The 24871-nt window shown below is 35.4% G+C and overlaps 2 protein-coding genes and 1 long non-coding RNA gene across 6 annotated transcripts; 1 reads left to right on the forward strand and 2 right to left on the reverse strand.

Annotated features, from left to right (window-relative positions):
* Positions 1-3845: 3845 nt before the first annotated feature.
* Positions 3846-4976, reverse strand: LOC137963307 (uncharacterized). 2 transcript variants are annotated; one of them, XR_011115196.1, is made up of 4 exons: positions 4924-4976; positions 4281-4671; positions 4154-4192; positions 3846-4062 (listed from the first exon to the last, which is right to left on the reverse strand). XR_011115196.1 is itself a non-coding variant. In XM_068810448.1 (4 exons), the coding sequence occupies exons 1-4, from the start codon at positions 4954-4956 to the stop codon at positions 4056-4058; spliced, it is 327 nt and encodes a 108-aa protein (XP_068666549.1). In that variant the 5' UTR covers positions 4957-4976; the 3' UTR covers positions 3846-4055. The 2 variants fall into 2 exon arrangements, 1 of the variants encoding a protein (XP_068666549.1); XM_068810448.1 differs by having other exon boundaries at positions 4424-4671.
* A 9000-nt stretch (positions 4977-13976) lies between these two features.
* Positions 13977-14516, forward strand: LOC137952228 (B3 domain-containing protein At1g32030-like). Its single transcript, XM_068799361.1, has one exon. It carries the CDS (start codon positions 13977-13979, stop codon positions 14514-14516), a length of 540 nt encoding a protein of 179 aa, XP_068655462.1.
* An 8108-nt stretch (positions 14517-22624) lies between these two features.
* Positions 22625-24378, reverse strand: LOC137959218 (uncharacterized). Of its 3 annotated transcripts, XR_011114057.1 has the most exons (5): positions 24324-24378; positions 23893-24229; positions 23060-23466; positions 22933-22971; positions 22625-22841 (listed from the first exon to the last, which is right to left on the reverse strand). It is a non-coding gene; the product is annotated as an uncharacterized lncRNA (long non-coding RNA). The 3 variants fall into 3 exon arrangements; XR_011114056.1 differs by having other exon boundaries at positions 23203-24229; XR_011114055.1 differs by having other exon boundaries at positions 23060-24229.
* Between the last annotated feature and the right edge of the window lie 493 nt (positions 24379-24871).

Here is a 24871-nt window from a genome sequence, read left to right on the forward strand (position 1 = left end):
CCTCTTTGGAGCATGTATTCTAGTTCCACTCTGTCACAAAACCAAAAATTAAAAACATGAAAAGCTATTTTCAAAAAAGAAGAGGACATGCTGGTAAAGAAATGGAAAATCGAAATTTTATTTGTCACATTTCAATTTTATTACTATATTAAACTTCATATTTAAGTCTCTGGTAAATAAAATATAATTAAAGTATGTATTTGATTAATTAATTACTTTTAATTTTGTGAAAATATATTATTAATTAATACCATGTAAAAAATTTATCTTATGTTATTAATATAATAATTTTTTATTCATTAATCATATTTAGTTTTTATTTACTCTATTGTATTTGTGATTTAATAGTAGTAATTAAAATCAATGGTTTTAAATTTCGAAGATGAAGATGAAGATGAACTTGTCCACACTAACACCCTATTTCGAAGATTTAGAAGATGAACTTGTCCACACTAACACCCATTTCGAAGATGAAGATCATGTAGATGCATGAGATGATGATGAAGATCATGTAGATGCATGAGATAAAGATGAAGATCAAATTTTCGTTTTGTTGACTAGCCCCCCCTTAGGCAAGTGCGAAGATGAAGATCATGTAGATGCATGAGATAAAGATGAAGATCAAATTTTCGTTTTGTTGACTAGCTCCCCCTTAGGCAAGTGCGAAGATGAAGATCATGTAGATGACTGACATGATCTTCTTGTTGGAGATGAACATGAACTTCAAAAATCCGTTTTGTTGACTAACCCCTCCTTAAAGAGTCTCATTTGAAAATTGATGTTAGCATGCGGAGAAATCATGGATTATTATAAAAGGGCCTGAAAAATCTGAGTCATGGAGTACCGTAGAAGCAGTGAGCAGATTTTCATAGGCACCTATTGCCTGTTGGATGCTTGGCAAATACCTGATTGTTATTCCGATTGGCAAACAGAATGTGTTGGCCTACTATATTTGTTCAATGTCTGGTTGAGGATGCATTTTGTCAAGCTATAAAATCAACTTTTGACATTCCAAATGGGGTTTAGAACTTACTCTCCATATGCATTTATTTTATATAGTGTTTGGGATTCCAATGATACTGTTGTAAAGATTTGGCCTCCAATTTTATATTTTATTTAATGAATTTTTTGCTTCTTGTTTTAGGTCATGGGTTCAAATTTAATTTGACACACAATAGTTCTAGTTTTGGGTACAATTTTTGTTTGTTTGGCCTTGGAAGGGTCATGTGCTCCTCCTCACTCAAGGTCATTTGCATACCTTTTTTTTTCCTCTCTAGTTGAATTTTGGATAGTTTATATACATTTTGAACTACCTTTATTCTGGACCGAGAATATAACCTTTGAGTTTGGTGTTTTTGTTATATTTTTGCATGTTATTTGACAGATTATTTTGTGTTATGCTATAGAAACGTCATGCACAGGTGAGGTTCTCCATGTCTGGGTCATACCTTCGGTTTTGTAGGCCTATCTAGCGCTTAGCGTGTTTGAAAAATATCTAATTGAAGACTTTGTTCGGACAAAATTTTATGCCTTTTGTCCTAGTTCATTATAAAGTATATAAAAGTTAAAGTAATTGTCAAACTATCAATTCAATCATAGCCAAAAGTCCATTGAGGAAAGGGTGAGGACTCTTTCAGCCTTCATCCCTACCCAGGCTCTACCTAGACCATATACTAGTGAGAAACCTGCACAGTTAACAACATATTTTAATAAGGGGAAAATGTGTATAAAAGTCACAATTTGTTTCTAAGTCATGTTTTTAAATAAGTCAAATTGGCATAATAAGTTTAGACAAGTATTTTTTTTATCAGACAATAATAAAATTTATTCTTTTGTTTTTGTTATAGGTGGGTATTTTGTTCATGCAAACAGGGACTTAGCATATTGTTTTCTAGCATTAAAAGAAAATGTTGGAGTTTATAAATGTATATTAGATTTATAGTTTTTGTTTGGGTGATAGTAAATTTGATATTGATATTTTATTTAAATATTTGTGTTCAATTGAATAAAGTTTATGCATACTATTATGCAGTGTTTATGAATAATTTTATGAATTTTATAGATAATTTTATGTAAGTTTATGTACAAAGGTCATGCCCTATTTTAAGCAAAATTTATGCATGATTTTATGTATAATGTATTTGATATATATTTTATGCAAAGTTTTATATGGAGGTTGGAGTTCGAACGCGATTCGAGCTCAAGCTTGAACTTGATTAAATTTATTGGGTTCGAGGTCGATTCCAATTTTAGACTCAAGGCTGGGCTCGACTCGAGTTTGAGTTCGAAGTATTTAAATCAAGCCTAACTTGAACATATGCAGGTTCAAATTTGGCTCGACTTGATGCCACCCCTACCACTGTTTTTTTTTAGTTCAACCCCATCAGACAAATGAAAATGGTAGTTTATTGGAAAAAAATGAAACTATCATAGAAATTCAAATAAATAACACAAATAGTACTCAAGTGGATACGGTAGTCTCCCTTGCATACACAATATTTCTTTTGTAGGAGCAAAATAAAAAAAATGAGTTCACATAGTTTAGGAAGAAAGATTTCCAAAAAAAGGGACGACATTGTGGTAAAACTTTTAATTATTTTTATGTATATTTTCATGTAATTTCTCTTATATCAAGTAGATGAATCAATAAAACATAAACTATTGATGCACAACTTCCACATGTGGTGTTTAAGTGGGTGAATTGGAAGTTATTCACTATAGGGTCCATATTGTCAACATTGTTCCATTTGGATTGCTCCACCTTATTTTCCATAAACTGCTTCAAATGAGTTCACCAATTAATCTGTTATTTCAGCCCATTGGCATCAACAAACCCTCTAAGAACCGATATTTGTTTTATATTTGTTTTAAGCTAACTTTTTTCCAAGTAGGGATATCTAAGTAATTTTGGTCAACCCTAGAGTATCTATATTTTAACTTGAAATCAAATAGCATTTAATCAATAAAGCTATAGTTGAAAGGTGCATACAAAATTTAATCATCAAAATTAGAACCTCAATCAATGGTTCAAATCGTCGATATTGATCAATGATCAAGATTGAAGGAAACCTAATTGCCAGTTGATTGACGGTCTAGGTTAAAGCTCTAGACAATAAAAGCATAAGGCCTTTGTTAAAAAGTTAGTCAATTATCAAAATTAAAGTTTTTGTTAAAATTTAGATCAGTTATTAAGATCATAAGTTATAATCAATGATTAAGATGAAGTAGAGTGTAACATATCAAAAGCTACCCACATGTCTCGCATGGCATTATGGTAAATAGGACAACTATTTAATAAAACGTAACATAACTTTGTAATTATACAAGTTGGTGTATGTCTTTCTGTTCCTCTCTCCCACAAGTTAGGATTTATTATTAAACATCTAATTGATTAAATTGAAAAAGTGTTCGTGATTCTTACAGAAGAAATGAAACAAAAGGTACGGTACAACTAGGACGGTTATTATATGAGATCTACCCAGTGCTAGATGGAGGGGTGTATAATAGATTGACATGAACATCATAAGTTGCCCTATAATAAAACCAGTTATTGCTGATACCTTCTTCAATAAACTTTATTTTCAGAAGGAGAAGATAAGAGGGCCCTATGGAAAAATTGATCAGAAACCCATAAAGGAGTCCGACCGTAACGACCGAATTGATTATCTTCATGCACAAGGAAGATGGATTACCTAGTAGAAAAGATTTAAAAATCATGCCAAACCTCCTTTCTTTTTTCTTTTCTATTGCAATTTCTTGATTATTATATGATGATTTCTGAACTTTCCATATATAGAAGCAGATAGACTAGAAATTACATCTCTTATGTCTATGTCAATAATACAATCTTCCTCAATTGAATGGCATCTCCGATGTCAATGACACCAAAGAGATATTAAATGAATGGAATTGGGATATGGATGGAATATAATGAAATATAGCCACTTTGAAATGAGGCATGGAACGGAGCCACTACAAACAAGGTCACAATTAGGACAACTATTTAATTAAACATTTTGTAATCAAAAGCTCCATCCACCATGTACGTAACAATTTCAAAACCTGAAAACAGAGCAGACCCGGTAGGAGTTAACGGAAAACAGAGAAGCCGAGAAGAATTACGATAAACAAAGCCACGAAATGGTTGCCTGACCTCTGTGTGGATGATCGGTAAAACCAGCAGGCGGTGACACTGCAATGTCATCGAAACAAGAACAAACATTACAAACCACGCTCAGCACTGAACCTTAAAACAAAAAGAACACAGAGGCCGCACGCACCTGAGAACTCATCCAATAAAAGAAAAGGGTCCAAAGATCGCAATTCCATCCAGCAAACACGAAAACCAGAAGACCCATTACAAATCAACGATCAACTATCAGAAAATAACAAAAGAATAAAACCAAAACACCAAAAGACCCACCTTCCAATGCTCCTCCTAACCACCGCTCCTTCCCCTTCACATTGCGGCTTCGCCAAGACCCTTTTCACCACCGATCTTGGCGTGTCGAAAGAGGAGCTCTCGTCTGAAGATCTCGACATGGTTGTTGCGTATATCCGAGAGGCTGCTCCTGTTCTGCTTCCGATAGGGGAGACATGGAGTAGGAGGCGAAGATTTATAGGCGTCAATCGTCGTGTCTGTTTGCAGTTTTCCCTGTAGCTACTTTTGGCCTATCAAGTAACGTTTTCAACAAAAAAAAAAAGACTCCCAAATTAATTTTTTTTCCATCCATGTAGGAGAGAGAATGTGAAGGAAAAGGCTAATGGAAAGAAGTTAAAATCCAGGAAGAAGATTGCGGGTTTGGATCGTCCCACAGGTAACCGGAGACGTGCTGATCTCCACTCTACATGGCGGTGGTGAATGGATGCTGATCAGCACAAACACCTGATACAACTAAATAATCTTCGAGTTTTTCACCTTACCAAGTCCTTCAAATGCTGATCTCCACTCTGCATGGCGGTGGTGAATGGATGCTGATCAGCAATGTGCATAGTGGTTGTGAATGGCGACTTGGACTGAAAATTGTAGTTGGAAACAGTTGTCTCACAGACCAGGGAGTTCTGACGAAGTGGACCAAATCACCTTGCACCAAGAGAGCAGATATCCCAAATTAACAGCCGAAATCAAAGTCTTAGAGATAATGATCTCGATGGGCACCGTGAATCACGTTCTTATTGGAGGAATCAATCGGCCACAATTAAACATTCGAGTACCAGTCGTCTATTCCCCTTAGAATGCAGAAGCACAGCCAGATTCAAGGTAGAAACCTGTCTCATTTACGATAGAAGCGAATTCCAGTGAAGTAACAATAAATATATGATAGCCACTACCATACGAGGTTGAGATACAGAGATCACTGACCTAGAGCACTGTAATCATGATCGGCAACGAAGCTTCAAATGTGCTTTCGGGAAATTTTGTCAATGGGTTTCCCACCAAGTTAAAGTGAGTCAACTTCTAGAAGTAAAGTTTGGGAGTTGAGACTCCACCATGAGAATGGTGGGAGAGGAACAGATTTTGGGTAGAAGAAAAAGCGCTTGAGGCTTTCGTGTACAATATTGAAGTACTTCTAACTAGCCTCAAAAAGAAGCTGTCACCACTCATTCCCAGTGGCGCCTGGTCCTTTCTTTCTTCTTTCATTCCATTTTTCCTCTTTCACAAAAGCTTCTCCCCATCTCCATCGTCGTCTCCGGTGATGCTGTCGCTACCTGGTTACCATTATATTGCAAGGTATGAACAAGAAGAAGATCCAAAAAATAAGCATGAGCATTAAAAATAAAAAGTAATGGATATCCATAGCAAGATATATTTACGAAGCCTCAAAATAGGCTTTTATGCTACTGCCCTCATGTGAGTCTTGTGTTCGTGAAACTGGGGACATTTCTATTTGAGGTGCCATAGGTTGGATTAGAGGCATTGGGTGAGATTTTCTCTATTTTTTAATGTCGAGTGCCAATTATTATGTATTTTTTATGTATGCACTATAGTAAATGTTGCTTTTTAGTTTATTTCTATTGACAAGTGAGTAAAATGACTAACAACAACAAGATTTTATCATAATAATGTTGCTATTTACCAAATTGCTCATTCTAGGTAGCATAGAAATACGTTATCTGTTTTGAAAGCTTTTTTTTAACTCATTTTAAAATTTTAGTTTATCTAAGATTTTATAATGAGATTGAGTCTGAGATCTTTCTTTGCACTTGACTTTAGATCATAGGACTACTCTAATGCAGTGTAAATGACTAAGGATAATTGTTGAGATTTCCTCTCCTAATGGTCTATCTCTGTCCCCCTTTCTCTCTCTCTCTTTTTGTCTAGTGCCTTCATTTAGTAGAGTTCAATTTTATGTGCAGGTTTGAGGCCAGTAGAAGCCCCTGAGATATGGGAGCGTATTGCATAAGCTTGAGAAAGCAAGCTTTTTCATCATATATTTATGAATACTTCTAAAATTGCTTTATGTTTTTTTGCCTTTGTTGATATTCTTGCTAGGTGTATGTTTTTGTTATGGTAATAAACATGATTGATGGATTTTCAGATCAATGCTATATTTTGCGGTACTTATTTTTCTCACAAGTGTCTGATGCTACTACAGAGCCTATAAATTACTATTTTCTTTGCAAGTGCCTTGAGGTGTTAGGTGTATATATAACTAGCTACATTGAGTTGTATTGTTTCCATTTTATTGAGAAGACTTTGTGGCCTAACGGTATGGCACAAGGCAACTAGACATCTAAGTTCAAATCCCAGCAAAGTCATATTACTCTTATTGTGTACTAAACTTTTTTTATTTTCTTATCCAACTATTTGGTGATATTGGTTTGAGCTTTCAACCATAGATTTTGTACTTAACATATTTTTTCTTGTATTTCTATTGTTCAACTTCCAAACAACAATTATTTGCAACGATTTTGACACAAATAACTTATAAGACAAGTTTAGCTAGAAAAAAGAATTTATCTATTATTGGAAGATATGAATATGTTGGAGTGTCATTTATGTAATTAGTTTATATTTTTGTCGCTTCTTTACTCTTACTAGGATGAAGGGTATAATTGTAATATTGGTATATAAATAGAGCTTAAAGGGGTGGGTTTGGAATAAGTCCATTACCCTATTCTTCCTCCTCTTTTCTCCAAATTTGTCACTCTTCTCCTCCTCCTAAACCTTTTCTCGACTACTTTTCTTCTTCTTCTCACCCCTTAATCCACTTCTACTTTTATTATACATCATGGAATTCTAAATTTAAATATGGTATCAAAGAATGCAATGACTAGACATGGAAAAGGAGAAGAAGATGGAAAAGAAAGGGAGGAAGAAAAAAAAAAAGGAGTTTCTCATTTTTCCTTTAGTTTTCTTTCCCCATTTATGTATTTCATTGGATTTGTAACTCTCTTAAAGTACATTTTATATATATAATTATATATCTTTGAGATTTTATTTGAGTCTAGTTTCCAACTTGAAAAGAATCGTTGAAATCAGATTTTTATAGAAAGAGAAATCACCATTTGAAGTAGCAAAGGTTAAGCAGAAGAAAAGATTGATACGACAGCAGAATGCTTCAATTTTTAGTCATTTTATGCCATCAAGAACAAAACTTTATATGGAGAATTATATATCTAAAGAAATATCTATAAGGCTATTTTCTTACCTATTCAACAAATTCTCAATCTGAGTTTTTTATATGGATATATCGATCTCGGAAGAGTCAATAGTCATGCTGGCTAAAGAAGAAAGAGTACTTAATTCGGTCAGATTAAAGAGACTGAAATCTATCAAATTATTTATCTCAAAATAAATATATTTTTTGAAAAGGAGTTATTCTTAGATGAAAGGTATTTAAGTCTAGTTTTATACGGAGAATTTTTTATGTCAATCTGATCTATATTTAAGGAGATATTCGTATTGGAAGAATCAAAGGTCATGCTGGTATCCAATTGCATGTGAAGATCCGAATTTAAGCCGAATTTGTTGCTTCATTTTTTTAGTTTTTGTTAATGATCAACAATATCAGGAAAGTATCTTATGATCTACCCTTAGAAAGTTTTTATTTGTTAACTAACATTATCAAGAAAGAATCTTTAGAAGATCATCTTATTTTTTGTAAGTTTCCTTGATGTATTTGTCAAAGAGAAGAAGTGTTCATATTATGAATTACGGCAAGTTCCAAAAAAAGTAGTTATTTAATGCTGAAAATTACAGAAGTATCTATGTAAGGCGATTTTGATCTAGGTTCAGATTCAAAACGTTTGTTTCTCCTCTAGTTATGAGAAATCCTTGCAACATATTAACATCACATTGGAGAAACACTCGGTGTACTTATCCCCTTATGAAGTGAGCAACCTCGCTTAACCTTTCAAATCCTTTCAAGCTATAAATGGTCTAGCCTCAAGCTTTGCCTTCAATTTTTTATCTTGCCTTTTGGAATCGGTTTCATTCTATAATTACATCACTAAACATGAACTATATTCAGAAATGGGACACTTATGTCATTGGCTGCTAATTAATTGGTTTAATATGGCTAGCTCTCGGTTTGGTGTCTAAATTAATCACCGATGCAGTAAGCGCGGAACCAACATCCACTACTGTTTCATTCACTCTTCTCTATTTTTTAGATGACCTTGCGTCTGCTTTCGGAACCAGCAACACTCAGTGCAGTTATTCTTTTTTAGAAGATTAACAACACTTGGTTCAACTTATTGGCAGCTTATTACTCGGTTCTAACTTATTATTCGGTGCACATCTTCCTTATTCAAGGATGGATTTATTGTGGATTATTTCATGTCTTTATTATTCCTAAAAACTTTCATTATTTGGTATGTGTTATTTGGACATTGGCTTATTACCGCAGCTGCTATTGTGTCTCATTGATTGAGACATTATTATTGAAGGACTCCTCGGTTGTTTGCCTTAGGTTCATTATTTGGTGACTATTGTCAGCATTGGTTCATCTGATGAAGAATTTAAATTCCTTAGGAAAAAAAAGCACATGATGACCCGACTTTTGCAACTTATCTTCCTCATTACCCATTTCCCTTTGGCAGTGTTTCTCCTACCATCTTTTATTTGACTCTTGTTTACCCCCTTTGGCCAACCCTTTTTGGTGCATGTTATGGTTGGTCCTTTATATATATATGGGTGTTTTTAACTCTATTAAGACTTTTTTATTGGTACCCTTGGGTTTTTTTATCGTCGTCTTGTGAATGAGGGGCATTACCCACTTTAGTGATTATTATCACTATATTTGTTTGAAATTATTTGAGGTTGGTTTCAACTTATGTTTTATCACCCATTTCTACCCTTTGAGAGTTTGTACCCGATTTCGTACTTATCCTTGGGACACCATGATGGAGGAGATTCTTAGTATATTAAGTTATTTGTTTCAAGCTAGGATCACTACCAATGCCTCCCAGCTTGAAGGGGAGTGTTGGAATATATGAATATGATAGAGTGCCACTGATGTAATTAGTTTATATTTTTTGTCTCTTCTTTACTCTTACTAAGGTGAAGGGTATAATTATAATATTGATATTTTATCATTTATAAATAGAGCTTAAGGGGAGGGTTTGGAATAAGTCCATTACCCTAGTCTTCCTCCTCTTTTCTCCAAATTTGTCACTCTTCTTCTTCTCCTCTGAACCCTTCTCTCCACAATTCTTCTTCCTCTTCTCACCCCTTAATCCTCATCTACTTTGATTATACATCATGAAATCTTAAGTTTCAATATCTATCTGGTTGATTTTTGTTTTTTACAACTTGGTGAGAATTTGGACCAATGGCCAAATTAATCTCATCCGCACTCCTTGACAAGCTCCTGGGTGCCTTACTAGTGCATGCAAAAAAAGGATTTCTCCATTCCATAAGTTAAAGAAGATGTTTCATCACATCTCGCGGGATGGTAATCCTCCTGAATAGAACCAGGAGGCTGCACACGAGTGTTTGGCTTCCGCCTAAAGCTTTACATAAGAAAAAAAAGGAAAAAAATTCAAGAGTAGTAAAAAATAATACACAACACACAGGTGAACTTACTAAACTTTCACTCATGTTGTAAATTCAGACATAGTTCTAATATCACTTGATTTACAGTCACCATCATCTTTATTGGTTATCTATTAATCATGGATATGCCTGTTATTTATTTAAAATTTGAAGACATTTTCTCATGCAATAATATATTTTTTAAGAAACTCTGAACATACAAATAAACACCAAGAGGCCTTTTCCACATAAGAGCAAAGAAACTAAATGATTTTGTTGGGAATCAAACCTAGATTCTCAAGTTAAAGTGGTGCCTTGTTCATTAGGCCACAAAGTCTTCAACGACTGTTAACTGTTCCATTACAAAATTCATGGACCGTCCAATAGATAAATAAAATGCAGGAGGAAGGATTGGGTTCAAATGGTATTGCATTTTAAGACATATAGATATTGTACCTTGGAGGTGATTTGTCATTGCAACAATTTCTAAACATTCAACCACGCAATATGATTTTGGGTCCATAAAGAATGCCACCTACAAATTTTATTTCAAATCAAGGTTGGAAATCTCAACCACGTCTACGATTATGCTTTAGAAATCATGTTTTTTTATATTTGATGTTTAACTAACCCTACCTTAAACTAGAATTTCAGATAAAGCATGTGCCTTCCCACAATCTCACTGGCACATGCAGTTTTGATATTCACAAATACATGTTCAACAAGTAAACATAATAGTTATATGAGCAAGAATAGCCACGATGAAAATTCCCAAGCACTACTGGAAATACAAGGAACAATAATTAAAGAAAAAAACCTATGGTTAAAAGCTCAAAGCAATATCAACAAATGACTAACCAAGAAAAGTAAAGAGTTTAGTACACAATAAAAGTAATATGACTTTATTGGGATTTGAATCCAGATCTCTAGGCCATAGAGTATTCTCAATAGAATGAAAACATTACAACTAGTATATAGCTAAAGGCAGCTAGTTATATATACACCTATCACCTCAGGGCCTACATAGTCATCCCTAAACCCTGCAATATCATCAGACACACCTATTATCACCTAACTCACCTCTTGTGCTCTGCATACTAAAAGTACCTGTTTTGATTTTTGGTGACTTGTTTGTGAATTTTCTATCAATGTTTTTTTCACAGCACAAATATTAAAGTTCAGTACTTTCCTTATTAATATCACCTTCAAGTTCAAATATCACTTTATAAGGTCAATACAATATAATTCAACATGAACAATTTCCACATCCAGATTTAGTCACATGATAAAACAAATGCCAGAACCCAGCATTGAGGAATAACACACAACATCAGTTCCCGGTCCTGATTGATTTCCCATGTGTTGGAATATGGGCCCAAGCCCACACAACTAAATGTGTTAGAAGATTGGCTCAAACCCATAAGACCAATGAAGACTCACACATCCAAGAGAGGTGGAAGATGGGCTCAAGCCCACAAACCAAGGAGAGCCCACAGGTACACGAGTAATGGCATGATGGTAACAAAAGAGTCATCTCATAAAGATGACATTGATGTAATTAGTTTAAGTTTCAAGGGTATTATTATCATATAATAATCTTATTTACCTATAATTTGAGCTTAAGGGGGAAGGTTATGACACAAGTCCAAAACCTCTTTCTTCGTCCTGCTTTTCTCCCAAAGTGTTGTCTCTCTTACAAGGTATTAAGTAAAAGAAACTATTAATTATATTAATTTTTTTAAATAATTACTTATCAAATTTTATATTTTTTTATATTAAAGTGAAAGTAATGAAATGAAATGTGTAAGATTTTTTAAAACCAGAAATTAATATTTTAAAAAAATTAATTACAAAATAACCTAAATTAATATTTTTAAAAGGCAAACTAACGTGGATGGATTACGTGGCATTTAATGACATTGCAGATGACATGGCTTACCAATGACGTGTTGGGTGACATGGAGTAAGACTCTTTGGGTGATGATGTGGTGTGATGATACGGCACCACGTAAGCGATCTTATGTGTCACCTTTGAATGACATTGCGGCGATTTTTTTTTCAAGAATGTGATCGAAAGATTTTGAGATTTTGTAATTGAATAACGGCAACGACAAATGACTAACCAAGAAAAGTAAAGAGTTTAATATACAATAAAAGTAATATGACTTCATTGGGATTTGAATCTAGTTGCTTGGTGCCATACCGTTAGGCCATAGAGTATTCTCAATAGAATGAAAAAATTACAACTAATATATAGCTAAAGGCAGCTAGTTATATATACACCTATCACCTCAAGGCCTGCATAGTCATCCCTAAACCCTACAATATCATCAGACACACCTATTATCACCTAACTCACCTCTTGTGCTCTGCTTTCTAAAAGTACCTGTTTTGATTTTTGGTGACTTGTTTGTGAATTTTCTATCAATGTTTTTTTCACAGCACAAATATCAAAGTTCAGTACTTTCCTGATTAATATCACCTTCAAGTTTAAATATCACTTTACAATATAATTCAGCATGAATAACTTCCACATCCAGATTTAGTCATATGATAAAACAAATGCCAGAATCCAGCATTGAGGAATAACACACAACATTAGTTCCCGGTTCTGATTGATTTCCCATGTGTTGGAAGATAGCCCCAATCCCACACGACCAAGGAAAGCTCACACGACCAAGTGTGTTAGAAGATTAGCTCAAACCCATAAGACCAAGGAAGACTCACACATCCAAGAGAGGTGGAAGATGGGCTCAATCCCACAAACCAAGGAGAAGGCCCACAGGCACACGAGTGATGGCATGATGGTAATTAAAAAGTCATCTCATAAAGATGATATTGATGTAATTAGTTTAAGTTTCAAGGGTATTATTGTTATATTATAATCTTATTTACCTATAAATTGAACTTAAGGGGGAAGGTTAGGACACAAGTCCAAAACCTCTTTCTTCATCCTGTTTTTCTCCCAACAAGTTGTCTCTCTTATAAGGTATTAAGTAAAAGAAGCTATTAATTATATTATTTTTAAAAAAATAATTACTTATCAAATTTTATATTTTTTTCTTATATTAAAGTGAAGGTAATGAAATGGAATGCGTAAGATTGTTTAAAACCAGAAATTAATATTTTAAAAAAATTAACTAAAAAAAACCTAAATTAATATTTTTAAAAGACAAACTAATGTGGATGGATTATGTGGCATTTAATGATATTGCAGATGACTTGGCTTACCAATGACGTGTTGGGTGACATGGAGAAAGACTCTTTGGGTGATGACGTGGTGTGATAATATGGTGCCACGTAAGCGATCTTACATGTCACCTTGTACACGTGTGTAGTTGATCGGTCAAATTTAGGTATTTGTGAAATTAAATTGGTTATTTGTGTTATTATTTTTAAAAAATTAGATAGTGATTTTGAGAATGTGATGGAAAGATTTTGAGATTTTGTAATTGAATAACAGACCTTTTAACATCTTTTTAATTACTGACTGTTTACCTTCATAGGATTATAGTGATTAAAATAATTAATAACATTTATTATTTAATGTTCAATAATTATTTAAGTTACAATTTTACAATTAGATTTATACTTTAAAGAGTTACAAAATATTTTTCTCGGTTCCGAAGAAACCAGGAGAAAAGTCTCTGTCTGAAACTGACGAATTCCACACTTTCCAACTGTCTTTTCTCGGTTCCGAAGAAACCAGGATCAGTCCTAACTAACTGAATCAGTCCTAACTAACTGAATCCAAATAGATTGAGCATTTATGATTACTAACAACAAACTAAATCAAAATAGATTCAGCATTTATGATTACTAACTGGCATCAGCAGAATACGAGTGACGGTTGCCAATTTAGGCAACTGTCTTTCCTGATTGGATTTGAATCAGAATCAGGATGCAACTAGAAGTAATTTGCCGCGTTGTAAACCATTTAAAATCCGCCCCATTCTCTTCGGTTTTACCTTCTTCCAGAGACTGCAGTAAGACTGAGATGGCAGAGAGTGGGAAAAGAAAGCGTTGCCGCAAGGTCGTTACAGACGAAGAAGCTGACTTACTGGCGTTTCTTGAGAAGAAGAGGCTGAAGCTAGAAGAGGAAGAGCGGCAGCCGAAGAGGAAAGCCGAACCGGAGTTGCTGGAATCACTTGCTAAGCTGTACAGCGATTTCACTGAGCCCGTATGGCTGGGCCAGAAGAGGATCACCAAGACGGACATACGTCCCCATCATCAGAGGTTCTTCATCCCTCGCTCCGTTGTCCAAAAGCTGAAGCCTCACCTGAAGTGTTGGGAGAGAGGTGAGATCGAACCCCACGATGGTTCGGGCATTTACGTCTCCGTGATGGATCCCTTAGGGTGGCGAAGGGAGCTGAAGTTGAAGCGGTGGCCGAGTCTGCAGCAATGGACTCTCCTTCATGGCTGGCAGGTGCTCGTTGACGTCAACGAGCTACGGGAAGGAGACCATATTGTTATCTGGGCGTACCGTCATGGCCCCAACAACCAGCTCGGTCTCATCCTTCAACGAATCCCTCTGTAACTTTTCAACGAGAAGGACGACGAGATTCAAGAAGCCAGTGCGTGCGTAATTTTCTTTCTGAGTCACAGTAATTTTCTTTCAGGTCTGTTGTTCGATGTAAGTACCAAATTATACGAGTTCTGAATCATAGAAAATTCATTATTTCTATTACTGGTTGTAATTCTTTCTAAAGGGGAAAAAAGACAGCGGATGTATCAATCCCAATAGGAATTTTCAGGAAATTCCAAATTTCCTTTAGGATACAGAAAAACAGTATTCATCTAAAATAAATAAACCTTTACACTGCTCCGCAATCGGACATGTTTTCATCAGCCCCCAAATTTCAATGTTCTTGTACTTGTGGGATATGATCTCTGCTTGAACTTTTCTTGCAGTATCAGTGGCACATCCAACAAGAATAAGCACGGATGTGCCAGCAAACCCACGAAATGCAGTGGTTTGCCAGAAAGGCCGAACCCAGAACCGATATCCGACTGAGAACCTGCATTCCAAACTTTGTTGCAACGTCAACAAAGTACAGAGCAAAAACTAGTTCTTAAAGAAAGTGGTTCTTAATGTACTTAAGGTTTCGATGAAGACAGCTGTGCTCTTGCCAGGTCGAACAAGTGGAATTGAAGCACCTGCCGCTTCATTCATGATCGTACACTATGTCAAGAACTTATTTTGATAATACTAGGAATGTAAGGGCCACATCTACATCATACAGACATTTGGAAATATGTTCTTAGAGCCTGCATTAGATCATGGTTCTGTTGCCTTTTCCTTCATTGTTATAAACCTCCATTACAGGACCCTAATTTTACAGTACTCATTTGGTTCCTAAAAATTGGAAGGAAGCAACTAGGATGAAAGGAAGAGATACATACCCAGGGTGCCCATGCTAAGCCATAGAATACCCCCTGCAGGCAAAACATATGTAAGAAAACTCCTTCTCCAAAATGTAAAGCCTTAGAATATAACGTATTGACTCAGCCTAATGTAATCAAGTTTTTGGTCAGTTACCAATACTTACATAAGCAATGGAGGCAATCAAGGCAATACAGAGTACCAGCCTCTCACCCAACAATGGATTGATAATTGGAAGGACCAAAATCTGAATCATTAAATTCGAAAATTAGGACTACAAATTAACTTACCATATTTCTTTCAAAATTTTATTTCACTTATAAATTCAAAGTATGTTTTTCCTCCATGTTGAAATCAAAAGAATGATAAGATAGTAGGCAAAAAATCACCACATGTCGTCATGCTCATAAGTGATATAGAGATATTTGAGTTCACCTAAATGTGAAGAAACTCAAACTGGAACTAGAGAAATTTCTCTCCTTTTTATTTCACACAAGTGAAGTGATATTGGACAGCCAACTCCAAGTTAAATAAGAGTAGAATAAAAATCAAAGGGCTCTTCACAGAACACAACTTTGTGAGGAACTTTCCCTTCCAACCAACTTATGACCACAAAAATGGAAGTGGCCCTGTTTAATAAAATAACATAAACAACAAAAAATAGTGGCCTTGAGGAGATTTCCCTAAAGAAATTGATTCCTTGAAGGATGACTAAACGCTCAACTTCATTTTTTGAGAATTCCAAGAGAGCCAAACATGTATCTCCACAACTCCCCCCCTCATGTTGCCTTGGAGCCATCATATTGTAGTTTAAAGCAGACAAATGAAGGAGGTAAATCAGGGACTGAGGCTTGGATTTCTAGAGCTAAAAGATACCCTCAATGCCTGAAACAGCTTAGTATAGGTATTTTTAAATGCAAAGGCTCCCAAGTTCATTTATTGGCTTCACCAGGCTCCAAGTTCAATGTTTTGCCTTGACCAGAAAAGGACTAATGGATTTGTCTTTTCCATAATGATCCACTTGAGATTTTATTGACTTAAATATATTCTGTATTTTCTCCATAGACTCTATAATACTGTAACAAAAATAATCTTCCAAAATCCTTCTCCCAGAACTTGAGAAGGGCATGCTCAAACAATGCTTCTTTTAATGCCACATGAATACCAGATATGGATGATTCAATTCCTAATGTGTTCATAGTTTCTCCCCAAGAGTTAAAGCTAAAGAGCAATTATGAGACATAATGGCGCACTTCTTGGAAGTCAGAAACAAAGTCAGCCTTAACAGCGTAGCAGAGATCCTGAAGTTGTTTCTTCCATCTCTCGTACTTTTCTTGAAGTTTCTTCCTTTGTTCCTTGTCGCTCTGCCATGGCCATTTTAACTGAGGCAGAATTTTACACCCTGATCACGGAACCGCGATTCTACTTTATTATGTAGGAACTTCATCTTTATGGAAAACGCTTAGCCCGAAAAATGCAAGACAAAACCAGCCTCTGAAAGGAATTGAACGACATCGAGAAGAAGAGAATTCCATGAGTTGGAAATCGGTATATGCCGCCAGACAAATTCGGTTCCTTCAGGGAGGAGGTCTTTCTTATTTGTGAAAACCAATAACTGAAAACCGAAAAACAGGTAGGGGTGGCATCGAATAGTAGCTGTTCGTGCTCATTTAAGTAACTAAACCGAACTCGTGTGAGCCGAGGTTCTATTCGTGAGCTCACGAGCCCACTCGATTACTAAATAAAACCCTTTCGATTTTCTCCTTCCGAGACTCGACAAGAGGGGGAGCTTCGTTTTGACTTTCATTTTGATTTCGAAGTTTTTGAAATCAAAACGAAAATTTTTCATAAACTTTTTTCTAAAACTTTCGACAGCAAAATGGGTGACACAAGCCACCGAGAATGATGTCGATTTTCTTCCTCACAAACCTCATTCTACCCTATCCCTCAGCATCTTCATCTCTCAACTAACTATAACTGATTTCTGGTGTTGCTGACAGAAGAAACTTGACCTAAAAGATCAGTTTGTCCATTTTTTTATTATGATTTTGAGCTCCTCAAGGTTCGACTTTGTGTTTTTTTTTCTTCTATCTTCTGTTTTTGTTTCCAAAGCTTGTTAAAAATCGGCCTGTGTTATCTCTTCTGTGGTTATTTCTTGTCATGTTTGCTTTTTAGTATGTTACGAATGAGTTCTTGTTTAAATTTTTATGATAATTTTGTCAGAGACGGATGAAATCAAATGCTCTTTTTATCAGTTTCAGATGTTATCAAATGCTTAAACATGTTGAACAGGCAAGATCCTGCTTGGTATGTGTTGTGTATAATGGAAGGCCAGAGGACCCAGTTGGGTTACGATCCTGAGTGATGTTTTGATTAAATTTTCTCTCTTGATGTGTGCTTGCAACTTTCAAATGCCACTAATTGTTTCATAATGAGAATAAGTATTAAAAATTACAGCAGAAAATAAATACTTTTAGAGAGGTGAGCATACCTGAGAGCAGAACAACGGGTGAAGGAAAAGAGTATAAGTGGAGACGATCCTCTTCTCAGTGTTCGAACTCTTAGGGGGGGTTAGTCAACTTGCAGTCCGAGATGATCTTCAACCGCATGACGCCCTTCAACACTTGAAGACGTTAGTGGAGCACAGATGACATTTCATCTGGATGTAGGGGATGAATCGGTCCTTCATCTCCACGGTTTAAAACCGTTTCACTTCCTAAATTCTGATCACAGTATGTCTTTTATGATTTCCCCAGTGCGGCCGAGTTCATTGTATTTAAGCTCAAAGATATGGGAAAGATTAGTCAAGAAGATATTTCACCTGTATTGGAGTTTGATGGGCTAGATGTTGACCAATCTGGAACTTTAACAACATCTGATTTACTTCTGGCACAATCCGCTCCACCAGGAAGCTAAGTTCTAGTTGATTTACATGTGTTTTCATTGACCAACTTCTTACAGATGAAAAGCACTCTCCAAGCACTATTGACATCCTTGTACATTTGCCATTTAGCCAGAGTTTGATTGTTCGAGTCACACCAATTCAAACTGAGTCTCTCTCAAGTCATGCTCAAGACCGGTTCCCCACCTCCACAACAGCGCCAACCTCTTCATAAACCAAGTTAACTTACCCAGTGAATGAGTTGTAGAACCATAGTTGAGACAATCTCGGAAATTTTGTTTGGTGTGATGTCCCACAATATATTTTTCCTTATCCATAAAGCTTTTATATGTACGTTTATGAAGGCAATAATAATTTCTATTTTTCTTGAATTGCTACTAAATCCAAGACTGGAGCTGCCTAAAAAGCCAGAGGCATAATTCTTTACTTTTGAACCTTTAACATGTATCAATTGGGGGAAAGAAGGTATGGAGAGAGAGAGAGAGAGAGAGAGAGAGAAAGGGAGAGAGAGAGAGAGAGAGAGAGATGTAACTCATATGTAAGCTTCATCTTGAATTTTGGACGGATTGTACACATCTGATAGAAAAGAATAGACGATGCAGATAAGGCTTCAATCTCAAATTTCAATCCTCTTTGGAGCATGTACTCTAGTTTCAATCTGTCACAAAACCAAAAATTAAAAGCATGAAAAGCTATTTTCAAAAAAGAAGAGGACATGTTGGTAAAGAAATGGAAAATCGAAATTTTATTTGTCACATTTCAATTTTATTACTATATTAAACTTCATATTTAAGTCTCTGGTAAATAAAATATAATTAAAGTATGAATTTGATTAATTAATTACTTTTAATTTTGTGAAAATATATTATTAATTAATACCATGTAAAAAATTTATCTTATGTTATTAATATAATAATTTTTTATTCATTAATCATATTTAGTTTTTATTTACTCTATTGTATTGGTTATTTAATAGTAGTAATTAAAATCAATGGTTTTAAATTTCGAAGATGAAGATGAAGATGAACTTGTCCTCACTAACACCCTATTTCGAAGATTTAGAAGATAAACACTTCCACACTAACACCCATTTCGAAGATGAAGATCATGTAGATGCATGAGATGAAGATGAAGATCAAATTTTTCGTTTTGTTGACTAGCCCCCCTTAGGCAAGTGTGAAGATGAAGATCATGTAGATGACTGACATGATCTTCATGTTGGAGATGAACATGAACTTCAAAAATCCGTTTTGTTGACTAACCTCCCCTTAAAGAGTCTCATTTGAAAATTGATGTTAGCATGCGGAGAAATCATGGATTATTATAACAGAGCCTGAAAAACCTGAGTCATGGAGTACCGTAGAAGCAGTGAACAGATTTTCATAGGCACCTATTGCCTGTTGGATGCTTGGAAAATACCTGATTGTTATTCCGATTGGCAAACAGAATGTGTTGGCCTACTATATTTGTTCAATATCTGGTTGAGGCTGCATTTTGTCAAGCTATAAAATCAACTTTTGACATTCCAAATAGGGTTTAGAACTTACTCTCCATATGCATTTATTTTATATAGTGTTTGGGATTCCCATGATACTGTTGTAAAGATTTGGCCTCCAATTTTATATTTTATTTAATGAATTTTTTGCTTCTTGTTTTTAGGTGATGGGTTCAAATTTAATTTGACACACAATAGTTCTAGTTCTGGGTACAATTTTTGTTTGTTTGGCCTTGGAAGGGTCGTGTGCTCCTCCTCACTCAAGGTTATTTACATACTTTTTTTTTTCCTCTCTAGTTGAATTTTGGATAGTTTATATAAATTTTGAACTACCTTTATTCTGGACCGAGAATATAACCTTTGAGTTTGGTGTTTGTGTTACATTTTTGCATGTTATTTGACAGATTATTTTGTGTTATGCTATAGAAAAGTCATGCACAGGCGAGGTTCTCCATGTCTGGGTCATACCTTCGGTTTTGTAGGCCTATCTAGTGCTTAGCGTGTTTGAAAAATGTCTAACTTAAGACTTTGTTCGGGCAAAATTTTATGCCTTTTGTCCTAGTTCATTATAAAGTATATAAAAGTTAAAGTAATTGTCAAACTATCAATTCAATCATAGCCATAAGTCCATTGAGGAACGGGCGAGGACTCTCTGAGCCTTTATCCCTACCCAGGCTCTACCTAGACCATATACTAGTGAGAAACCTGCACAATTAACAACATATTTTAATAAGGAGAAAATGTGTATAAAAGTTATATTTTGTTTATAAGTCATGTTTTTAAATAAGTCACATTGGCATAATAAGTTTAGACGAGTATTTTTTTTATCAGACAATAATAAAATTTATTCTTTTGTTTTTGTCATAGGTGGATATTTTGCTCATGCAAACGGGGATTTAGCATATTGTTTTCTAGCATTAAAAGAAAAAGTTGGAGTTTATAAATGTATATTAGATTTATAGTTTTTGTTTGGGTGATAGTAAATTTGATATTGATATTTTATTTAAATCTTTGTGTTCAATTGAATAAAGTTTATGCATACTATTATGCAGTGTTTATGAATAATTTTTTGAAGTTTATAGATAATTTAATGTAGGTTTATGTACAAAGGTCATGCCCTATTTTAAGCAAAATTTATGCATGATTTTATGTATAATGTATTTGATATATATTTTATGCAAAGTTTTAAATGGAGGTTGGAGTTCGAACGCGATTCGAGCTCAAGCTTGAACTTGATTAAATTTATTGGGTTCGAGGTCGATTCCAATTTTAGACACAAGGCTGGGCTCGACTCGAGTTTGAGTTCAAAGTATTTAAATCAAGCTTAACTCGAATATATGCAGGTTCAAATTCGGCTCGACTTGATGCCACCCCTACCATTGTTTTTTTTTTAGTTCAACCCCATCAGACAAATGAAAATGGTAGTTTGTTGGAAAAAAATGAAACTATCATAGAAATTCAAATAAATAACAAAAATAGTACTCAAGTGGATACGGTAGTCTCCCTTGCATACACAATATTTCTTTTGTAGGAGCAAAATAAAAAAATGAGTTCACATAGTTTAGGAAGAAAGATTTCCAAAAAAAGGGACGACATTGTGGTAAAAGTTTTAATTATTTTTATGTATATTTTCATGTAATTTCTCTTATATCAAGTAGATGAATCAATGAAACATAAACTATTGATGCACAACTTCCACATCTGGTATTTAAGTGGGTGAATTGGAAGTTATTCACTATAGGGTCCATATTGTCAACATAGTTCCATTTTGATTGCTCCACCTTATTTTCCATAAACTGCTTCAAATGAGTTCACCAATTAATCTGTTATTTCAGCCCATTGGCATCAACAAACCCTCTAAGAACCGATATTTGTTTTATATTTGTTTTAAGCTAACTTTTTTCCAAGTAGGGATATCTAAGTAATTTTGGTCAACCCTAGAGTATCTATATTTTAACTTGAAATCAAATAGCATTTAATCAATAAAGCTATAGTTGAAAGGTGCATACAAAATTTAATCATCAAAATTAGAACCTCAATCAATGGTTCAAATCGTCGATATTGATCAATGATCAAGATTGAAGGAAACCTAATTGCCAGTTGATTGACGGTCTAGGTTAAAGCTCTAGACAATAAAAGCATAAGGCCTTTGTTAAAAAGTTAGTCAATTATCAAAATTAAAGTTTTTGTTAAAATTTAGATCAGTTATTAAGATCATAAGTTATAATCAGTGATTAAGATGAAGTAGAGTGTAACATATCAAAAGCTACCCACATGTCTCGCATGGCATTATGGTAAATAGGACAACTATTTAATAAAACGTAGCATAACTTTGTAATTATACAAGTTGGTGTATGTCTTTCTGTTCCTCTCTCCCACAAGTTAGGATTTATTCTTAAACATCTTATTGATTAAATCGAAAAAGTGTTCGTGATTCTTACAGAAGAAATGAAACAAAAGGTACGGTACAACTAGGACGGTTATTATATGAGATCTACCCAGTGCTAGATGGAGGGGTGTATAATAGATTGACATGAACATCATAAGTTGCCCTATAATAAAACCAGTTATTGCTGATACCTTCTTCAATAAACTTTATTTTCAGAAGGAGAAGATAAGAGGGCCCTATGGAAAAATTGATCAGAAACCCATAAAGGAGTCCGACCGTAACGACCGAATTGATTATCTTCATGCACAAGGAAGATGGATTACCTAGTAGAAAAGATTTAAAAATCATGCCAAACCTCCTTTCTTTTTTCTTTTCTATTGCAATTTCTTGATTATTATATGATGATTTCTTAACTTTCCATATATAGAAGCAGATAGACTAGAAATTACATCTCTTATGTCTATGTCAATAATACAATCTTCCTCAATTGAATGGCATCTCCGATGTCAATGACACCAAAGAGATATTAAATGAATGGAATTGGGATATGGATGGAATATAATGAAATATAGCCACTTTGAAATGAGGCATGGAACGGAGCCACTACAAACAAGGTCACAATTAGGACAACTATTTAATTAAACATTTTGTAATCAAAAGCTCCATCCACCATGTACGTAACAATTTCAAAACCTGAAAACAGAGCAGACCCGGTAGGAGTTAACGGAAAACAGAGAAGCCGAGAAGAATTACGATAAACAAAGCCACGAAATGGTTGCCTGACCTCTGTGTGGATGATCGGTAAAACCAGCAGGCGGTGACACTGCAATGTCATCGAAACAAGAACAAACATTACAAACCACGCTCAGCACTGAACCTTAAAACAAAAAGAACACAGAGGCCGCACGCACCTGAGAACTCATCCAATAAAAGAAAAGGGTCCAAAGATCGCAATTCCATCCAGCAAACACGAAAACCAGAAGACCCATTACAAATCAACGATCAACTATCAGAAAATAACAAAAGAATAAAACCAAAACACCAAAAGACCCACCTTCCAATGCTCCTCCTAACCACCGCTCCTTCCCCTTCACATTGCGGCTTCGCCAAGACCCTTTTCACCACCGATCTTGGCGTGTCGAAAGAGGAGCTCTCGTCTGAAGATCTCGACATGGTTGTTGCGTATATCCGAGAGGCTGCTCCTGTTCTGCTTCCGATAGGGGAGACATGGAGTAGGAGGCGAAGATTTATAGGCGTCAATCGTCGTGTCTGTTTGCAGTTTTCCCTGTTGCTACTTTTGGCCTATCAAGTAACGTTTCTTCAAATTTTCGACAAAAAAAAAAGACTCCCAAATTAATTTTTTTTCCATCCATGTAGGAGAGAGAATGTGAAGGAAAAGGTTAATGGAAAGAAGTTAAAATCCAGGAAGAAGTTTGCAGGTTTGGATCGTCCCACAGGTAACCGGAGACATGTGCTGATCATGATGATGATGATGTCAATCTCTTGTAATCATGACGTCCCTGCACTCTTCAACTACTAAATCATTCCAATTTCTTTTTTCCTTTACTTGCAGTGGTTTCTGAACCGGAGACTGCAGCTGAAAAAAACTAAGCGTTTTGCCTTGTGTTTCGTTCAGAAGCCTGAGGAAGCTGTTCAAGCCACATTGACATTCCCTATCCGTGTCTTTGAGGCAAAAACACAAACACCTGATACAACTAAATAAGCTTCGAGTTTTTCACCTTACCCAAGTCCTTCAAATGCCACTCTGCATGGCGGTGAATGGATGCTGATCAGCAATGTGCATAGTGGTTGTGAATGGCGACTTGGACTGAAAATTGTAGTTGGAAACAGTTGTCTCACAGACCAGGGAGTTCTGACGAAGTGGACCAAATCACCTTGCATCAAGAGAGCAGATATCCCAAATTGACAGCCGAAAATCAAAGTCTTAGAGATAATGATCTCGATGGGCACCGTGAATCACGTTCTGATCGGAGCAATCAACCGGCCACCATTAAACATTCGAGTACCAGTCGTCTATTCCCCTTGGAATGTAGAAGCACAACCAGATTCAAGGTAGAAACCTGTCTCATTTACGATAGAAGCGAATTCCAGTGAAGTAACAATAAATATATGATAGCCACTACCATACGAGGTTGAGATACGGAGATCACTGACCTAGAGCACTGTAATCATGATCGGCAACGAAGCTTCAAATGTGCTTTTGGGAAATTTTGTCAATGGGTTTCCCACTCATTCCCTAATTTTGGGAAGTAGGGAGGAGCAAGGACTTCTAACTTGCCTCCAAAAGAAGTTGTCACCACTCATTCCCAGTGGCGCCTGGTCCTTTCTTTCTTCTTTCATTCCATTTTTCCTCTTTCACTAAAGCTTCTCCCCGTCTCCACCGGTGATGCTGTAGCTATCTGGTTACCATTATATTGCAAGGTATGAAAAGAAGAACATTCAAAAAATAAGCATGAGCATAAAAAATATAAAGTAATGGATATCCATGGCAAGATATATTTACGAAGCCTCAAAATAGGCTTTTATGCTACTTCCCTCATGTGAGTCTTGTATCTGTGAAACTGGGGACATTTCTGTTTGAGGCGCCATCGGTTGGATTAGAGACATTGGGTGAGATTTTCTCTATTTTTTAACTCAATTTAAAATTTTAGTTTATCTAAGATTTTATATTGAGATTGAGATTGAGTCTGAAATCTTTCTTT

The sequence above is a fragment of the Aristolochia californica genome, unplaced genomic scaffold, assembly GCF_029961685.1.
Source record: "Aristolochia californica isolate CCGP_79_NKW_82.1479 unplaced genomic scaffold, dmAriCali1.0.hap1 SCAF_1, whole genome shotgun sequence".
NCBI classification, from domain to species: Eukaryota; Viridiplantae; Streptophyta; class Magnoliopsida; order Piperales; family Aristolochiaceae; genus Aristolochia; species Aristolochia californica.